Source organism: Motacilla alba, chromosome 7 (genome assembly GCF_015832195.1).
Source record: "Motacilla alba alba isolate MOTALB_02 chromosome 7, Motacilla_alba_V1.0_pri, whole genome shotgun sequence".
NCBI classification, from domain to species: domain Eukaryota; kingdom Metazoa; phylum Chordata; class Aves; order Passeriformes; family Motacillidae; genus Motacilla; species Motacilla alba.
The window spans coordinates 28,540,180-28,561,235 of record NC_052022.1 but is presented as its reverse complement, the minus strand read 5'-3'; the positions used below and the strand labels follow the sequence as shown (position 1 = coordinate 28,561,235).

At 40.0% G+C, this 21,056-nt stretch overlaps 1 protein-coding gene across 3 annotated transcripts in view; it reads right to left on the bottom strand.

Annotated features, from left to right (window-relative positions):
• Positions 1-1,927: 1,927 nt before the first annotated feature.
• The window catches only part of HECW2 (HECT, C2 and WW domain containing E3 ubiquitin protein ligase 2), a 150,057-nt gene continuing 130,928 nt past the window's right edge, over positions 1,928-21,056 (bottom strand). For all 3 annotated transcript variants that reach the window (XM_038142492.1, XM_038142493.1, XM_038142494.1), the window contains 6 exons: positions 19,815-19,944; positions 19,081-19,227; positions 18,564-18,678; positions 17,703-17,788; positions 16,225-16,337; positions 1,928-10,752 (listed from right to left, as the gene is read on the bottom strand). In XM_038142492.1, the coding sequence (XP_037998420.1) occupies positions 10,641-10,752; positions 16,225-16,337; positions 17,703-17,788; positions 18,564-18,678; positions 19,081-19,227; positions 19,815-19,944 (703 nt within the window). In that variant the 3' untranslated portion in view covers positions 1,928-10,640. The remainder of the gene's footprint in view (positions 10,753-16,224; positions 16,338-17,702; positions 17,789-18,563; positions 18,679-19,080; positions 19,228-19,814; positions 19,945-21,056) is intronic.

The following is a 21,056-nucleotide window of genomic DNA, read 5'->3' as shown; positions in this document are numbered from 1 at the left end:
CCACAGAGTAAATTTAAATGATGCCCACAATTAAGATGTTTTAAGTTATTATAGCACGTGGTGCCAAGAAGTAAATGACAGTGCTTATGTTTGTCTCCTTAGCTGCTTTTTTGTCTTTACTGATGCTCTTCAGGATTTGCTCTACTCTCCCTTTAAGTTTTGAAAACCAAGTAAATACCAAAAATGCTTCATGACATGCATGTTATTGTATTCTTGGTTATCTGTTTCTATAATGCCATGGAAACATGAATGGCACTTAGAGAAGGGTATAATTGACAGGACTCCACCCTGAGGACTTTGGAATTTTACTTAGATACACCACAACTAAGGACAAACAAAGGTGGAGGAGGGGAATGGGTAGGCTGAAGGTCACAACAGTACAGGATCACGAACTATTATTATTCCTAATGCATACACCTGGTCTGCGGGATAATTAAAAAATAGCAATTGAAGGTGTTAGCTTCATAGCTCCCATTCTTAGTTACTTCTTCTCCAGCTTACCTTGATTATCGGTCCATTACAAAGCTGGCTCTTTTCAGCCGGTAGAGGCTTTCACGGAAAGAACGATGTCCACTTGATCAGCAGCCATTTAGCACAGCTGCCATGCACAGCCCCCGCTGATCAGAGGCACAGGTGTTCCAGGCAGCCAGCCCTGTGGAAAAAGCTCTGTCCCTCAAGGAATGCTGCTCTCAGCTCAGGTCTGTCACGGGCTGATGGTGTTTGAGGAGATGGCAGCCTACCCTTCTCAGCAGGGAACTGTGTCACTGAGCGGGGACAAGCACACGACATTAAGCTGCACAGCTGGAAGCTCAGAGTGTCTGAGCCTTCTCCCGCTCGTTTTTATTTAATATAGGTCGTTTAAAAAAAAAAAAATTCTGATTTCCCCCCCATGCTAAAATCTCTGCAGCACCTTCTCACACAAGGCAATCCTCAGTGCAGTGGGAAATCCCTGGGTTCCACCCAGGCACTGCTTCGCACAGCTGCCTCAGTGTCATCCAGCAGGAGCTGCAGGCCAACTGCAGTGTTTACACCGAGGGAAAGTGAGTGATTGTGCACTACGTGGCACCAGTTATCAGTGACCTGGATGAAAATATCTTATGAGTCTGACATCAAGAATGACAAAGAGATTCTGAAAGGCTCCAGTCCCAAAGCCTCGCCTCTTCCCCAGCAGCTCTCCTTCAATGACTGAGTTAGCTTGCACCACATCTCGAGTAACAGCAAGAGAATGCAAAATCACCTTCTAGAAAAAGTTTTTTTAAAATGGAAATGTCACTTCACTATCAGATTCTCCAAACATTTTGTGTACACACAGGAGAAGTGACAAGTTACCACTTAACCATTCTCCTCGGGTTGTGTCGTGCTGGGGAGAACCCTGGCTTAAGAGCTGATTAAAGACCAGTTTCTCTCACTCTAACCAGTACTATCTCTTAGAAACGTAGAAGGAAATATTTGGTGGGGACCACTGACTTTTATTAAAGACAACAGAATGCATTTCCCTGTGAAAAAGAGAGCTTTCCTGTGTTACAGCCACTGCTGGGAAGTATTTTGCTGCCAGCTCTGATGCTCCATTCAAAAGCAGAGGCTCTTCCATGAAGCCTGGGCTTCTCCAATGTGTTTGCTGTGATATCTGGTGCTTTGTTTGTCATAAGGGTTTTTTTTTTTTTCCCATATGTAGCTCTTATTCAAATTCTGTTGCATATAGCTGCAGAATCCTTAATTTCCCCAGTTCCAAAGTCATGATTTGTAATATGCCAGACTCCACAGGCCACCAGAAATCACTCAGCAAAGCAGACGTCAGAAAGAGTATCTTGTGGTTTCTCTAAAGGTTTTTAAATGCTGCAAAAGAATGCTCTAAAGGTATTCACTTCAAAAAGGATGTTACGGCACATTCAGAGGCACAACAAAAGAGATGTTTTGCAAAAGCAGATTTTGTAAGAAGATTTATTTTAATTAAGTGATTTCATGATGAAACATGGTCTTAAACAAAATAGAGATCAGTATGAAAATAAAATTATACACAGAAAATTCTTTTCCCCAAATGTTTTGAGTAACAGGGAATACAACACAACAGTCCTGTATTCAAATTATGTAAATCTGTGAGCAGTCAAACATTATAGTACATTCCTTGAAGCCAGGCACAATGACACACATTGTGTGCCCCTGTAACACACTCAACACATTTTCTATCTCTTCTCTCTGCCTTGAAGAAAAAAATCCTGAAATGTAATGCAATGTAAATAGGGAAAAGGAGGGAAACCATCTTAATGCTTAAAGCAGGTATTCCCCATTTAGTGTTTCGTGAAAGTCATGTACCAAATTCAGATGAAACTTAAACTGGCTTGTAGAAAGATAGAAAAACTCGGAATTGTATTTGATATACAGTCTTGTGAACACTTAACTGAAAAGTATGGAAAGGATTAAAAAATACACCGTGTTCTACTTAAAGCTTAGAAATAAATATGCACTCCATATTCTCAGTGCCTGAAATTCTTTAAAAACAAAGAACTTGGTATAAAATTATATCAAGTAATTGTCAAAAATGAGGAAGATGCACCTATAATCCTGTTAGATTCTGGATGCCTGCATCCCCACTACAAAAACTTGTAAAACTCTACACACTTTCAAACATGCTGAATAACCCAAACTGTAACCTAGCAAGGGCAGGAACATCAACTGACTTGGGGGTAGCAGTATTCCACACCACATCCCTCATTACCTTATTTTCCTCTAAAGATCTCCCTTTCCATACTGTACCAACCCTTACAAGTAGAAACGTTCAGTCAATTATTCAAAAAGCAGCCTTGCTGATCAGCATTCCTGGATGCCCTCAAGGCTATGTCATTCCCAGGAAAAACAGCGTGCAAAGAAAAAGCATCCTCCAAATGTGATTTATGTAGTTAATATTATCATAATTGTCCTCCTCCCTGCAATGGTGATAATAAACAGCAGGCTCCTGAGTGTTGCAGACTCATTGCAGAAAAATGTCCTGCCGAATGGAACTATTGAACCAGTATGGTTCAACATGGGAGCTGTCTTCTCATTTAGGACTTCAAGTTTATACAAAACTCCTACCGTCTCAGTAACCATGTTGCAGAAGAAAACTCACAAGGAATTCTTCTTTTTACTCTCATATTGAATCATTCAATAGTCTTGTCTTTCAGGTAAAAAAAAACAGGTCAACTTTTAGGTACGGAAACCCATCACAAAACCCTCCCACCCTCTTACACAGTATTTTTTTTTTGATAATGTCATTAGAGTGTGAATGGAATCAAGACTTGCATCTGCTTGGCTAAAACTACCTAGGTCATTGAGAAAATTCTAATTACCCTAAGTAAGCTTTGGAAATTCCACATCAGTCCTTGTCTTTGTGGAAATGCATGGTCCTTACACAACCATAATGCAAATATCAAGTATCTTTAAAAACGAAACAAAATCTGCATTTTGACACATCTAAACATTAGGGATTTGGCCCATCACATTGAAAAGGAAAGTCACCATTGGTTGTGATGATTTAACCTTTTATCAGAAGTGGTATCCCTTGCCAAATGCAGATAGTAATGAACAGTCATTACTTGTACAAACAAAACACCACTTCCAGAGAACACCCTTATTTTATTTAGAAGCCTTCATTTTCCTGAAAATAGCCCAAATAAAAAAACAACCCAGTCCCAATAAAACAACACAAAAAAGCCAAACCATGTAGAAGTAAATTTTCTGATTGTGTACTTAGATTTTCAAAAGCTAATAATCAGTTAAAGCATGCCCTGCAGTTGCAGTAACACCAATGTATTTCAGGATGAACAGTCATTTTTTGCTCGGTGCATTATCATAGCCTAATTTTCCAGCAGGAAGTATCGTTTTTTATATCCCAAGGCTCATCACAGCTCACTGTCCTGCTCCCTACCCTCCAAGGGCAGTCCTTTTTCTGTGCCTGCTCTCAGACTTGTGCTCACTCCAGCATTCCTCCACGGCTGTATCTTGTGTGCTGCGTGGAACTGCCCTGTCTTATCATTACAGCACCTACAATTACATTCCTGCTTAGAATTATTTATGAGGCTTCCGAGATTTATTTTCTTATTCATGCAGTAATCTACTTTAAAATTAGTGAGCTCCAACGTCTGACTGCAATCAGCATGGCAAGCAAATATGATGTCTCAGCAAAATCCTCTTTTATTGACCTTAAACTGCTGGATGGGCATTTCTAACTATGAAAAATGTAATCCACGTTTAAAATGAAAGATGTTGAATAGTCAGTGGAGTGTGTCACGAGCTGCTTGTATTGCAAGTAGCAGGCATCACAGATAGAATGAGCTTTTGGGAAAAATCCAGCTCAAGGGCTGCATGAGGAAGCCTCCAGCTGAGGAAGGCACAGTCCTCACTACAGGACAGATCTCCTGCTGCTGTGATTTCTGGATCAGCATCACCTGCCTCACTGCAAAGGCTCTGCACCCACCTGGCCAACAGCCTGGGACAGCCCATGGGGCCCACAAATTCTGGCAATATAAAACATTGCAAGCAAAATCCCCTGCCTCATTCATTTTGCAAAACCAAAACCAAAAGACATTTTGCCCTTGGATATCTAATCAACTATTTTCAAAACCACTTTTATGACTATTTTTATTGAACAGCTCAGTCTTGATGTCAGAGTAACAGTCATCCTGTCGACTCTGGACTGAGGGAGCTGCTTTTGAAAGCAAACCCAAACCCAGAGTCTTACTGTGATACTACAGCTACAGTCAGTGTAGGTGGTCAGCAATTGTCTCTGGGTGATTGTAGGATTATGTGCAATCAAAAGGGACAGGATGGATGGCTTTGGAAGGCAGCCCAGAATAAAGGAGACCAGAGTCCTGTGGAGTTCTGAGGTCTATGCATTTAAAAGCTAATTGATATCAGCACAAAAGGATGTTCAATTAGTTGAACAATATACCTCCTGAGTGCTTAACAAAAGCCTCGAAGTAGGCAAGGCTTTTTTCTAACATGGGCTGAATGAGAAGCTTCTCAAAGTTCTGAAAACAAGAAACAACTGAAACCTAAAAGATAAAGTTTGATTATTCAGAAGTTTTTTAACGGGCAAAAGAATTGAGAGCAGCATAGCTCAGCTCCCTTTCACATCCATCATAGCTTTGAGAAATTTGTCAGCATACATCTCTAGTTAAAATTTTAGTATAATTATTCTGCAATGTAATCTGAAAGGAAGCAAGTTCAAATTTTGAAATACTGACTTAGAAAGGGGTTAATCAATGAGTTTAGCAACTATTTCATATAGTCCTCAGGAGGTATTTTTAAATGCATTTTGAATACATACAGACACTTCAATGGATTGTAACCATTCCAGGAGTCCTTGACTGTCATCCTTTTACCAAAAATCAGCAGGAACCTTTCTAAACAGTGGCCAGAAGGTCAGTAATACAAAACAGAATTATCAAATAATCATGATTTTACCTTAAAATACCTACAGCATAATATGGCTCTGAGACAAGCCTATGAAGTAAAGTCCTAAAGGAAAATATTTAGTAAAAATACTACAAGTGTTTAAATAAAAAACATTTCATAGCAATGAACATCCCAAATAGTAGTAGCCTAATGCCAAAATTAGTCAGTCTAAAGCTGAACAGAAGCATTATGAAGTTCATGGTCTATCTGGAAGACATGCAAAATATAAACCATCTTTCATTGTGAAAATTCTGTGTTTGGAGGGTCAGCATTGTAATTCTGCATACTGCTAGCTGAAGTGGGTTATACTGCCTTTACAGTGAAGTTATTCTTTTCCTCTACTATTTACCTAACGTATATTTAGTTTTCCAGCAAATGAGTAATTTCAAATTCAACCTCCAAAATTTTTTTATTGTAAAATATTTAGGCAAAAGGTTAAACTAGTCCAACAGCAGCCACTGGGGTTGCACTAACAAAATCATAAAGAATTTTTTTACTTAAACTGATGAGCCAGTCAACCCGTAGCATTTCTGCAGTTCTGTTTTATAGCACATAATTGAGCCAAAACACAAACAGTTTCAGAAGCCAGCTTTGAGTAATTCTTATGAAATTTTGGAGTTCGATTGCTTGCCCAGAGAGAAAAGGATGAGAAGGGGAAACAACAAAAGATGAAGCTACATCTGCAATCTTATGACTGGAGATCAACCTTCTGCTCAATTCCCATTAGTGCTAACAGGAATATATTAATCCTCCACATAAAAAGAAGTGGCAGGAAAACCAACACTATTAGTATGATTTAATGGAGGTAAGTTTCATTCACTGAAAAGAAATAACTCGCTTCATGCTACGGGAAGTGAACTTACACTGGCCATTCAACACAGCTGCTGAAGTCTCCCTGATGTGAACAGGGATTCCCTCAGTCCAGAGACAGCCTGCTTCAAGCAGCTCCATAAAACTGCAGCTACCACTGCAGAAACTCAGTAAACATCTGCAACTAATACTGCTGAGATTACGTTTAACAACCAGATGATACCATTGCAAATGCTTCAGAAGGAATTTTTTCTTTAAACTTTTTTAAAGGATTAAAAATACAGAAGAAACCACAAACTTCTTCTCTTTCCTATAATTTTAAACTGAGCAAACTACCAGTCCGGTGCTCTGCCAGTCCAGCTCCTACCAGAAGCTTTGTGTGATGTCCTGCCAGGGCGCTGCTGCCTAGATTTCCAGTTCCCCCGAAGATTACAGCTACTCCCTGCCCCCTGTGACCTGGGGCTGACTGCTGCCATGTGGAGCTCATGTGGTGCCCAACACAAGAGCTCACCCCACATGCTCTCTAAGCCATTTTAGCATTTTTCATTGGCAAGGTCAGTACAGGATAATGAAAATTATGTTTAAAAGCAAAAGGGGGCAAATATTTGATGAATACCAAGGAAAAACAGCAGGCAGGGAGTAGGTGGGGAAAAAGGTCTGGATTGAAAGGCTTTCCTGTCCTGCCTTGCCAGGTGCTGCTGGCGATGTGAGAGAGGTGGCAGATGGCTGTGCCCTGCTGCTGTGGGCAAAGGCACCACTCCCCTCACTGCCGGCTGGCCTGCAGACTCTCAAAGGCTGACTGTTTGTTACAGCAGGTGCCACACTGCACAGCTTCATTGATTCCAAGCTTTTATGGTGTATTTAGGAGTGTTCTGATTATAACCTGACTGCCAGCAGTGCCAGCTGAGCAAAGCACACCTTTGCTTGGCTGGGATGCTGGGACCTGGGGAAAGGGGGCCTGCCCTGGCATGTGGGGCACAGAGGCCACTCTGCTGCCAGCCTGCCCAGGCTGCAGTGACCTGGGAGCTGCTTTCTGGCTGGTAATGTGTGGCTCCACTTCCCAGCAGAGCAGGAAACATGGGCACCTCACTTCAATCCCTGCAGGGACATTCCCTGCCAGCCTCTGTGTGGTGGAGATGCTGTGGGTTAAGTTAGTATGAATTGTCATTGGCTGAAGGGATTCTTCTGTCAACTTTTTTCCTTCCTAAATGCGAAGCTCCTTAGCACCATCTGGAAAAGCTCTGAGGAGATACAGAGCTTTGGGAAGGCTCCCCGGCCTTGCTCTGTGTGGACCCTCATCCCTGCTACACTGTGTCATAAGCAATAGCATTGCTGCAGCCAGCTGCAGGACATGAAAGCTGGCTTTCCCTTGGGACACATTTAATGGGAATGGCTTCCAAAACCAAAGGGAGAACATTCCAAGCAGTAGCCAGGAGATGTGGGTATCTGACTAAGCTCAGGCTTCCTCTCCTCTACTCCCTCCTTGCTACTCCCTTAGAGCAGCAGCATCACTTACACCGTCACAAAGAGCCAAGTGCTCGAGGCAGCACAGGGAGCTGTACCCAGCTGACACCTCAGCCTTCACACAGCACTTTTCTGGAGTCCCCCAGGGGATGCTGGCAGCACAGGAGGAAGCAGCAACTTCTCCTTAGTCTCTCTTGGCTTTAGTGCTACAAAGATTCTGGATTTTTTTTTTTATTTATCTATTTTCTAACTGACAGCTGCCCCACTCGTGACCCTGTCACATCTTCACAGAACATTGGATTATCATGGCTGATTTCAATTATTTTTACATGCATAAATACAGAACAAATGGGTGCAGTAGATATATTTAAATAAAAATTGACAAGATGCATTTATTGTTTTACTTTTGTACAAAAGCATAACTTAAAAGGCAAACTAGTATAAACTTACTTTGTGCCAAATATTTAAACTTTTCATTCCAAAGAGTATCTGGTTCAAAACTTGTAGATACAGTTTCCACCTGGGAAATCTCTTTTTTAAGACCACAGATAACACAGTATTGTAAAACAAAAATTCTGTAGTCCTTCAACCAATCAGGAGTTGCATTCTGCTCTGAGTGCCAGAATTTTAGCTACTCAGTGAATGGATCCTGTGAAACATGAGCCATGCTGGAGTGACCTGCTGAAAAGTCAGTTTGCCTACTGCTCATTCATGTTCTGAAAAGAGATGTGCATTAGGACCCGTGACATGCAATCTTAGCAAAGACTGATAAATACATGTGTAGAAACAGGGTGATGTGTTTGGATTTTTCTTTGCTACTTCATACCAGCCAGAAGTAGGCTAAGAAAACCTAAGTTACTCAAGAGAGTCCCAGATGTCATGCAGAAGCTCAGTTATCCTTGAAATAAAAGAATGCTTTCCCCCTGATTTTGCTCTTCCTTTGCACTTGTGACATTTCCTCAGTGAGTCTGAAGGGTTTTCTCAGTCACCACCACAGCTGCAGCTGCCTTCTGCCTCGGAGGGTGACTGGCAGTCTCTGCTGACGACATCTCCAGGGACGCCCGCCTCCACTGGAACAAACCTCCCACCAGAACAAGCAGGACACCTCCCTCAGATGCCCCTTCAAGAGCCTCCAAAGCGAGAAGGTCACTTCAAAAGCTACTTTTCCCACAGAACAGAGCTTGCTGTGCTGCAGCGCTACCAGAAGGGCTAGCACAGAGCTGGATTTGGGTTCTTGCCATCCAGTATCCAAGCACAACTCCTGCCATTTGAAAATGCGGTGGATGCAGCGCGTGACAGCAGCTGTGCGAGAAATGGAGCACAGCTGCACAAGTGTTCCACAAGACCATCTGGAGGAAAAGTACCGAAAATAGAAGCGAGCAAGCCTCGTGTATTTCAGCAAAATTAAGCATAAAGAAATCGGTGTCCATGCAGTGTTTGATATGCCATAGAAACTGCTTCAAATAACACTGGATAAGAAAACTATTTATCAGTGAAAATGCAAGCTTGGACACTACGAACAGTTTACATCTTGTAGGTGTTCACTGATACAGGACAGTGGCATTATGACCAGTGGCTCACCTTAAAGAAGTTATTCATGGTTTTCCAAATGAGCTAGTGTTTTACAGTGCTGTACAAATAAAAAGTTGTGGGGAGCATATGAAATATCTGTATTAAATTCCACTGCATTAAGTTATCCAATGCATGAAAAATGACCCAGATGCATTTAAAATAAATGCATATTACAATATCACATATAGTATTATAAAATTATTACTTATGTGCACAGTCCTGATATCTATAGACATGGCACTGTGAAGAAAGCCTGGTTCCTAAGCATTTTTATAGATATTTGATAGTGATGCAATTTGCTATCAGTCAGATCATAATGTCCCTTCAACTTTGGTACATTCAGTGCAAAATATTTTCGGGAGTTTTTTTACTCTTATAAAAATAAAAGGCTTTTTTTTTTTCCCTGGAGAGTGCTTAAAGAATAAACACTAGCAGAATGTCTGTTCAAGCATGGAAAGTGACAAAACAGAAATAATACTTTTGTTTGCTTGTTTCCTGTTTACACTCTAAGAAACATAATATAACGAACCTATAAAAATAAACAGAAGTCACTGTGTTAGGGGTTTTTTTCCTGATATGCTGTGATAAATTGCTAGTTTCTTCTTAAAATAGTTTCCATGCAGTATAAAGCATAAAATCAGTCTTATTAAGTTATTAAGTTCATTGTAACAGCTCATATTTGTCATACACACCACTGGCAAATGCATTTCCACAAACCTCCTCAATGCACAAGCCTTTGTTACATCCTTTGCTGCTGACTTTCCTTCCAACTCACTTCTGCCTCAGGAACTTGAGCTCTATGGTGTTCCCCATGCAGGCACTCGTAGTCTTAGGTAAAGCAAGTGTTGGATATGCTGTTATAACATATGACATAAAGTAATGTACCTTCATGAGTTAAAAAAAAATTATAAAAGTTCAGTTGTATGCTTTTTTGATAATTTACTGGGTAGGTAAGGGACTGAATGATTTCACATTTTGCCTTGAATTTTCTATTGAATAACTTTGATGAAATCCAGTCCTTGGGTACATGTCAGTTTTGCAGTAGCCAGATGGATCACAACATGGCATCACGTTTCTGGTTTGCTCAGAACACAAACTTAAGAAGTGTAGCCATCCCAAAAACTCATGGATTGCAAGACTTGGCTTTCCCTGCACACCAGGCACACTCTAGTTTCACTGTTGAGAATTCTGCCACTACCACAATGCTTTTTAATTGCTTCACAAGCTCCTTTGTGGAACCTCATTATTTGAATTGCACCATGAAACAATTTTCCTCTAGGAAATCCGATACAAAAGTTCATTCACTCCTTGAGAAGACAGATCCACAAAAGTCCAATGAGTTGGGCACTGTGGTTTGTGTATCACTCAAGTCCAAAAGTACTTGTCTCTTCTACTGCTGTCAACAGTTTTTCATATAACATAGAGAATGATGGGTAAGGGGGAAGGTCCAGACGATTGAAACAAGTGTGAGCCCTGAGGGGAAAAAGAGAGAGGAGGTGAAGAAGTGCATTATTTGACAAGTTCAAAAGAGAACACACAGATTGGTATGTGCTTAAATAGAGATGGGCAGATAGTATTCTTTTAGAAGACTTTGTTCTGTCAAATGATGTTTTCCAATTGAACAGGTAGTGAGGTTTAATCTACTTTCTTCTCATTAAAAGAAGCCAGTAAGAAGCACTTATGAAGCTCTTTAGAAACATACTGACCGTCTAAAAAGCAAGGGTATAAATTTCATCCATCAAATGTGCATGAGAAAAAAAAAAATTTGGCATGGTACAAGTCAAACAGTCTGGTCTGAAATCTTGGCTTTAAATGTGTCTTCTGAGATGCAGCCTTTCTTTTCTGTATGGAAGATATTTGAATACTGTATTTGCAATGATAAGGTATTTCCACACATCTCCAGATCTACAGGAAACAATCCTACAGTGGGAAAAGACAGATAAATTCAATGCTCTTCCTTCTACAATTCCTTGGCATATGGATGGCGTTGTTGAGGCGTACTGCTCGTGCTGATATTCCCAATGGATGTATCTGCCCCAGGGGCCAGCAGCTTTTGGAATTACAAAAAAACATGCACAAACCTGGTTGCTAGAGGTTGTTCTGCTTTTTTAAGAGGGCAACCAACCGATTTATTTCTCAGTTTTTGAAGTCCATCTACCTCAAGTTTGTTGGCACACTTGGAACTGTCTCTCAAATCCTCTTCCAGGAAATGAAAAGGAAGATAACAAAGATTTCTCTTCATAGTGGAACCATGGAAATCATTGCCTGACCTCAGGGCATGCTAAGGATGGTACTTTCTAAAACACTCAGGTGGATGAGCCTGCTCTAATGAAATAGACAATGCAAGTATTAATGTGATGGGGTCTTAAGGATGAAATGATGCAAAGAGAAACTGGAAGAGGCATCTCTTCTGCTCTAAAGCTTTGTAACAAAGCCTCACTTTAGATTGATTTTCGAATTTTGGCAGGTCTCTGTTTACAAATACTTCAATCTTTTGCAACAAAATAAATCATAGAGTTATTTATTTAAATTCAATCCAGCTGAAAACCAAACTCCTCCTGCAGTGCCCTGCCCTTCATCAGTATGATCTGTATTATGCATAAATATGTAACATGATAATGGAAGGACTGAACAAGCTCCCTCCTCACAACAAATGCAACTCCTCATTTAACCTACCCACTCCCAGAAATCCAGCTGTCTACCACAGACCTGTACAGACTTCCTCTGAGCCAGAAAGTACTGCCTTCCATGTGAGCAAATTCATTAATTGCCACCTTAAGTGCCTCTCAGCTCCCAGCTATGGGAATGGAACATGGAGTGAAGTGGGTTAATCTCACTTGTTAAAAAACTTCAGAGTCCATTACAAACTGGAACTCATTGAAGCTGAAACACCCACTCAGTTACAGCCTTGTAGTGTCATAAAAATATCAGGCTGAAGATATGTATACACGGCACACGAGGTCACACCATTATTATAGAAACAGTGCAAACACTAAGTATGCAATCACTTAAAAAAACACTGGCTCTAGCACCCTCCCCAAATCCAGTACCCTTAGAAGAACACTGCTGGTACATGCTGTCTAGCAGAGATGGCATTTCCCCGCTCCATATTCCAAGAGGTCTGGTAAAATTTTTCTATCAGCCATCTCTCTGAGGCTCCTGGAGGAAAGCTTTCTTTTTCCTCCTCCTTTGCCTTTCCAAAAACCTTATAAAATAAATTATATTATTCCATTTCCTGCAGAGTACTTAAAAAAATTGAAAATACTCTCTTTTGAAGAAAAAGACTGATTTAAGACCAGCAGCAACTGGAACTCAGTGATCCCTTGAATTCAATATAGAGTGCTGAAGAGTCTTAGGCAATTAAGAGCCTAACCACATGCTTCTGCTCCACGGGGCTGACAGCCACTCATTAGAACTATGGATCATGCTGTGTGGGCTGTAAAACCACAAATTATAAAAGACACAGTATATAATTAGCAAGGGATTCATTACGAACTGGTTTAATAGTAAGCTGACATGTTGTTTACGTTTATTAAGAGAACTGAGTTTTATCTTATTTTGAGGACAATTTTGAAAATGGAATCACTTACTGTGGAAAACCAAGTAATTAAAAAAGACAAAAACAAGACCTTTGTCTTCTGAGGCGATGCAAGCTTTTCCAACCCCAGCACACAACTTCTGAAGTCCCTGAGACAAACGTGTTTTTTTCCTTCTGGGTAATATCTTGCCATTCCAACATTTCAAACCACACGGGCACTGACTGTTCATCTTCCTGGGCTCACATCTTATGACAACATAAAAACCTATCTTGGTTCCTAAAGTCTAGGTTCCCAGATTCCCAATTAAATCCCCCTTCATTTTGATCACCATAGTAAAAGAGAGTGGTTTAGGATTAAAATGCAGTAGTCAGACATAAATATAATTTCCAAGTGAATCATCACATGAATGGATAAATAATGTACAGCAATGAACCTGGAACCAATTTCTCAGCATGGGAGTGAATTGAAAGAGTACTGGTCCCTTACCCTAGTTTAGTCTAATCTGCAATACAGCACAAAAGAAGGAAGTAGAAGTGGCATTGGGGTAGCAACAGTTAAGCTAGACCCATAATAATGAATCTTTCCAGGGCATTTTACATCCTACCTCGTGTTAGTGTCAAAGACAGCAACACAAGCTGGGCAACCTGACATGTGCCTCACAGAAATCTCACTACTTGGATTCAGCAGAGCTGATTACACAGCAGTCAGAACAGTGGGAACTAGGCAAACATCTAGTGAAAACTTTTGTGTTTACATTCACAGCTGCTCAGGCCACAGTCACATACCTAAGTGACTATCCTAGCTGCCCTTTGCGTCTCAGACCAGGAAGAAGAGATGGGGATGGGTATTCTTTTGTGTTTTCAGCACTGCAGTAATGTTTTTAGAAAGAGAGGAAGAAACAAAGTCCACTGACCTGTTAAATCCTCACTTTTGCCACCCGAGCACCGAGCACGATCAAATTTCACAGGCACTCCTGCTAAGAGGGCAATTTGCAAAGTACAACACTGCTAGGAGCGAGTGATGGTGCCTTAACATAAAAGCTTTAGTTATCAGAGAATCAGTAAGAGTCACAGAGTCCTAGGGCAGCGTTCCCAGCAGATCCAGCGATGTGTTTACACATGCTGGGCTTGTTTGGAAACCTCTTGAAAGCTGCTACTCGGGGTTGTAGTTAGTGATGTGTTACCTCCAAGGCAGCAGTACCCGGTGTTTGCCCAGGGAGTCTCAGAGGCTGCTGAGACCCAGGCTGAAGCTGCACTGCACCCAAGAACTACACATGTAAAAATGCAAACCGTGCTTTTGGCTTGGGGCTTAACCCATTTCAGCACTAATATGGAAAAGGTTTCATTTTTTATGAGATCAAGGTTTACCATGTGTGAATACCAGGAACTGCTTGCTCATGATGACTGCAGGTGTTTGTCGCATACAGTTGTTTTTGTTTTAATTCTCACATTTGTATGGTAAAAACGATCCTGAGAGACAAAATTCAAACGTTTGCTAACCAAGGGAAGGTGAGGTAAGTGAAATTTCAACGAATGATACAATCTCTTCAATGTGAGGAGCTGGCATTTCCCCTACACTTGTTGAACAGCCTATGATAGCAAAGACTCTCAACATGTTTCTCCGTATTGCACTTTTGGAAGCAGTTTTATTCTGCAATTTATCACAACCAGGGCTCTGCATAACCTTTCCAGAGGAAATTCTGAACATCCTGTTCTGGCAGGTCCTGACCTTTTCCAAGCTCTGCTTGCAAGCACCAGGAATTTCAGCTTCAGAGAATATATGGAAAAAATCATGCAACCTCTTTTCTTACTGAAACTCACAAAAAACCCCAAGAAAACCTTGAATTTTGAAGTCAGAAATTAATTTTTTAAAAGTCACAGCTTTTTAAACAGAGTCAAAGCTAGTCCATAGGCCAATTATAATCAAACTACAAAGGAGACTGATTGGGCTACAAAATATTACAAGGTCCCCAGATGACATTTGATATGAAATAGCAATTTTCAGGATTTGGATTCCTTTAATCCTCAGTTGTCTGGTCATTTGTGCTGTAAACAGGAAAGATGGCTCTGTTTAAAGGCCACCTGCTGTGCCTTTGGATTTCACAGCACCACTTCTCTGTCCATGACCTTCTCCATGCAGTTCTGATGGCAGCAGCCAACCCAAGAGACACTTCTGCCTCTGACCTTGCGCTGGAGGAAAAACCTACATCAGAGAGACTCTGAGTGTCTCTGAAAGCCACCCTGTGTCGAAGATGAGACTCTGAATGCAAGTTATTCCTGAGGCATCTTGTTTATGAGGAGTGGGTTTATGATTAGGGTTGAGCTGCCTCCATGGATCAGCCCAGCCCAAAGCCATCTCCAGAGGCTGGACACAGCATACTAAAGCTGAGGTCTCATTAAGGAGAGTTAGGCTGCCCACACTCCACACACTAATCTGTGTCTAACCACTCCCAATCCATTCTAGAGGCTGCAGAATCACAGAACTGGGTGAAAGAAATCTCCCAGCTATTGGTCTCATCACAGTAAAGACAATAACCTGTCATGTTTTGTCAATGAAGAAACCAAGCTGAAGGTGGTTTTTCATCATTCACTATTAATCTAGTCCTGGCATTGTTACCATGGACCTTTGAAGAGAACTATTTTTTCTGCTCCAAAAAATGGAAAGTTTTTTTTAATCTTTTGATCCTACTCCTCTAAACCTGCCCTACCCAATATAAATTGCAAGGGCTTGTACAATTCAAGTCCTGCTTTCATATCTTGGACTCTCTTACTGTTCCTTTACCCTCCTCACCTGTTTCAATTGATCTTACTTGTTCTCTTTGAAATCCTCACTTTTTCATGTCCTTTTTGCTGCTTCTCAAATGAAATGATTCCCTCCCACCTATTCTGAACTCTCAACTTACCTCTTCAGTATTTGTTAACACTCGACATCAGACCAAGCATAAAAATTGTATCACTAAACTATACCATAAAGCCTGTGTCTGATGCAAAAAAATATAATAGTAGCTTTCAGTCAGACATAGTCACAAGAGCTATTTCATTGTAATTCATATTAATTTTTGCTCCTAACTTGTGAACTGCATGTTCAATAAGTAAATACTTGCACATTTAATCAAATGTAATACAGAAAGTCAGAAGTAGTTATCATTGTAAGATAATTTTCCATGAGAAAAACACTACAATCTGGATGTCAGCCACAGTTACACTGCCTTGTCCAGCTTAAGAGAACAAAACTGAGTTCAAACCAAAATGGATGCATCAGACACTGCAACAACGGGGAAGGAAGTTTGCATGTAAGGGAAGGTGTATTTGCATATTCAGTGAAAGCTTGTAAATGTTTGTCAAACAGCCGATCTGTTACCCCAGAGAGTGAAGCCACGCTGGCATTAGAGCCCCCAGAGCTGTACCTTGGAAGAGCAGTGATCTTCCCCCACTTCTCCACGCAGAAGCGCCTGGGCCCGTTGCTGCCCCGGAGAGAGGCAAAGCCTTCGTAGGGAATGCTGGACGTGCCTGTGACAAACTGGCAGCACAAACACCCGTCAGCACACGCCTGCACACAGGGGCTGGGGGGACACTCACAGCAGCACACCCACCACAGCCCAGACACTTTTGGAAAAGCATTTGCAAAGCAAGGAAATTCCTGAGGCGCAAGCAATAAATGCTGCTTTACATGGAGGCTAAGGGCAAACAGAATGTTTCCGGGCTGGGTTCTAGAAGAGGCAACTTATCAGATTAATTTCCTCCAAAGGTTTTCTGTTGCATAAACATTGTAGAATAATACACTATCAGTATCCAGCTACTCAGACTTAAGCCTAAGTGAGTTTTTGCTGCTGTTTCCTGCATTAAAAGGAACTAATGGAAAACATAGTAATATCTGGTGGCTTTGTGTTATGCCTTTCTAGCTATGTGGATTTCCTTTGCTTTATAAACCAAAATTAACTACTGTAAGAAAAGGACAAAATTCTGAAGGTTAGATATGCCCACTGACATTTGCTGCAATATTGACTGGTGAGCAGTTTTATTTACAACCTGTCATGAATAGATCAAAAATAGCTTTTGACAGATCAGAGACAACTTAATTTGTAATGACCTGGATATTATAAAAACTTCTGCCTAACAGATGTGACAGGAACATACAAGTGGACATTTCTGTCTCTCCATCAAATGAGATGTTCCACGCTGCCTTTTTAAAGGCTTTTAAAAAATACTTAAACAGATTCAAAAAAGAAAATTCTTCATAATTCAGCGATCAGATAAAAAGTCTGAATTTTTAAAACCAGCAGATTTCATATTAGATCAATACCGTGGCATGGTTTGCAGTGGAGGTTTGTCTGTGTCTTTACAGATAGGATGGATGGAACCTGAACTGTAAAAATTTAACTCAATAGTAAACCCACATGTATAAATATTCTTCTGTTGAGATATTTTGTCCTTCAGCAGCAGGATGACTGGAACCTGCAGGTTTAGTGAAAATGGAATTGGACTGACTTGAAGGTTTGCATCATTATTTTCTAATTTGAAGCCTTGAACTTTCATCTAAGCTTTCTCCTTCCTATGCTGTATAAATACTATTAAAATTTCTACCTAATGACATAACCAATTACAGAGTTTTCCTTTTCTATCTTTAGGAGTCTTAATGTACTTTTAATCAAACAATAGTAAAGGATTATTGACATCAGCCATTGTATCTTAAATGTACTTCTAAACTTAGAAATCTATAAAAATAGCTGTGAGCTTCTGTCACTTGAAATTATTACATTTAACCTCTGACTCAGGCTATTCCCACTAGCAAACATCACCATAATTTCTGGGTGTCCTAAACCAGAATGGGGCTATTTTAGCATCAAAGTTTAATTATTTTTAAACAGATCAGCTGATTTCTTACCTGTAAAAGTCTTAGACGTTGCTCATTGTTGAACCTTTCCACAGCAGCCCAGAACCACCGAATTACAATGTGATTGTCATGATAACCTGTTAAAACAAGAAGAGCCTTTATACTTTCAGTGCTATGAAAATGGTTGAGGGAATAGTTAATAAGCTTTTCCTAGTTTGGCCCTAGTCACAATAATGCCATATTCTTTATCCAATTGCATCAAGTGGCAGAAGGTGAGAGAGAAATACTCCTAAAATGTTTAGAAATCCTAAAGGCAGAGAATGAATGTACTAAGACAAAAAGAATTGAGATTCCTTGTGCAATCATTTCTTCTATTAATCAGTCACTAAAAGGAATGCAAATTCTTGAAATATTCCAATACTGTGCTATTTATCTATCCAAAGCTACAAATAATGCTGCAATTATCTTTTTCACAGTATCTCACAGTTCCCAAATCTTCTGTTGTTCTCAAATTATTTCAACTACCAGCTTGCAGCCACTGTGATTGCTTCTAATTTCCTGTCAACTTTGAGTGTGCAAAAAAAAGAGGAATATCCAACTAAGAATGGCTACTATTTCCATTTCTCTCCCAGGTCTGGGAGCTACCTCCCAGTGTGCAGCTGAACGTGGCACTTTCTGTGGAGAAGCTCATTCTGCCATGCTGTCTCAGCAAGAACAGCCAGGGAAAAGCTGCAAGGGGATGCAAGGAAGAAAACTAAAAAGGAAAAAGTACCTTCTCCTAACACTAACTTAACCAGAGAAGCTCAAAAGTTACTACAAATGTATCTCATGGGATGGTTCTTTACTGTCTTGAAAACCAGGCAGATCCAGAGCCCTTGACACTCTCACTGAACAAGTCAAAATTCAAGTTACCTCCTCTGTACTCTGTATTATTTCTCCAATCACTCAAGTCAATTTCTGCTGTTCCAGCTATAACCAGTTCCAGTTCTCTGGCATCAAACACAGACACCAGTCTTGCATCAACCACCTGTGAAAGGAAATAAAATGCATAGCAGCATTTCTTCATGTACTGATTCATGCCTCCCCATAAAATCTTCTACTAAGGTATTTACCAGGTATCATTTCAGGTAATTCAGAATTCAGGTTTCGTTTTTTTAAACAAACAAGTCTCAGAGACCCAGTGCAGAAACAGAGCAAGGATTCAGTGCTAATCATACAGTGATTGAGAGTATTGTCCAGTGTAAAGTAGATACATAACCATGGTCTTTCTATAAATTACTGAAAAAAAATTTTTTACGCTCCCTTCCTCTTCCAATATCTGCAAGGGCACTTCTGATTATATTTGGGACCCCATATTTTGGAAATGTATACAAGGAGAAAAATATTTTGGAAGGAGAAAGAAAGTAAATTGAATTTTGGGGCTTTTTACCTCATAAAAACCACGAACTAGACTTTCTGTTTGTTGTACAACTCCTCTCTCAATTCTCCATTTCACCATTCTCTCTATGTATTCTTTCTTGTTCTTTTCAGTGACTGGGATATTGGCACCTCCTGGTTTTAGTTCCCGTTCTGTGATCTTAGGACAAAAAATGTTACAACACAGTTATTATAAAGACAAAAGAAGGAATTGTAATAATTTAAAATTTTAAGCTGAAGTAGTTCCTCAAAATCACTAACCAAGCCTGACTAGCAAACTGGAATACATGAAGTAAGAGAACATACAAAAAATTATTTTTTTTAAATAATATTTTAAATTCCATTTAGTCTGAAGAACCTTCATAATTAGATTTAAGAATAAGTTGAGAAGAAGAACCAATCTTTACAGTGACTAAATCATTGAAGTTTTCTGAGTAATACCTTAACAAAGGTGTTGTAATACCTTTGAACGGCAACTTTGCTGCAATTAAATTTAGGTAAACTACCTCTAGCAAAGCAATCCTAAAGTCTGATATTTCGGATACTCTCCAGAAAATCTCCTTAACCAGAAAAACATGTTTGATCTGTTACAAATATTAATTCCTCCTCACATTTCAACATTGGTTTCACCAGCAGGAATTTTTTTAATACAAGTTCAAAGCTGCATGGAGAGACACTCGCTCTTCTGTCCAAATAAATGTTTATCTAGCAGTAGAATGCACCAAGGAAATGAAGAAACTTGCACACCTGCCCAAAAACTTCTTCATTTACAGTAAACGTGAGATCTAGGATATCGTGTATGTCATTGTCTTTCATCCACTGCAAACTCTGGTGAAACTCTTCATCCAGATATTCCAGGTCACTCAGGTCACAGAGTCTGACAGAAGAAAGAAGAAATACAGATGATGGCAGCAGCCTGTGCTCAGTAACTAAACTCAGTCAAAACAGACTGTGAATGGGAGCCAAGAGAAACATTAATAAAGAGGACAACTTCAAATCTCTGTTTATTTGCCTGGTAACAGCAGTTACTGTATAATACAAAATAACTCTGTAAATATACAAAACGCCAGAATTTAATTTGAAGACACATTGCTTCTTAATGGTGAGTCTGCCTCATGTTTCCTGAGAAGCACATTTAGGAATTATGAAAATACACAGATTGAAGAGACAAAGAATTCAAATAATAAAATAAATTTTAAGATTTTTTAAACAAGCAAGCAGTGTCCTTTTTGTTTATGTAGCTACACTGCCTCATCTCCATCATTTGTTGAACTGGTTAGATTTCCAGCTTACACATACTTACCATACTTTCCCTTACCTCATCCTTCTCACTAAAATGATGCTTCTAGCTAGCATTTAGGTGTTTTAAAAATGTATGGGCAGTAGGAATGGATTAATTACTCCCCACTACTTTTTCCCCTTTTTATAAGGATAAAAGTGCTTCCAGACTTCTCAAAACCAGCTTTCAAATAAAAAGTAAAGCACCTTAAGCTCATTTGGTCTTAGGCTCCCGACATGCTGAGCAAGCACAGCTCTCATTGTTTCAGCCAGAACAGAAGCAGTAGTTCTGGAAACTAAGTCTGAACTCCATCAAAGTACAGCTCCTCAAAATGGAGATTGCCAACAATCAGACTATCTCTGAGAATGCATGGTGCAGTCTCAGTTCTGTGAAGTGATTCATATCCTATCCTGTGAGTCACTACATGACAAAAGAATAAGAACTCTATTAATATCTGGAATAAGCCCACAGCACCGCATTGTACATCTTCAAGTCTAACATTTTGTAGAAGAAAGCTGGTAACAGGGCTAATACAAAGCACAAGGTTCTCATACTGATCATAAACAACATTCTGAGGTGGTGGAAACAAGGAAATTTTTCAAAAAAATTCATGGACTGAAATCAGTTTAATAAATTAGAAATAATGGCCTGTCTCCTTTGTCAATACAGCATCATAAATAATCCATACACAAAATGGCATCTTTGATGGG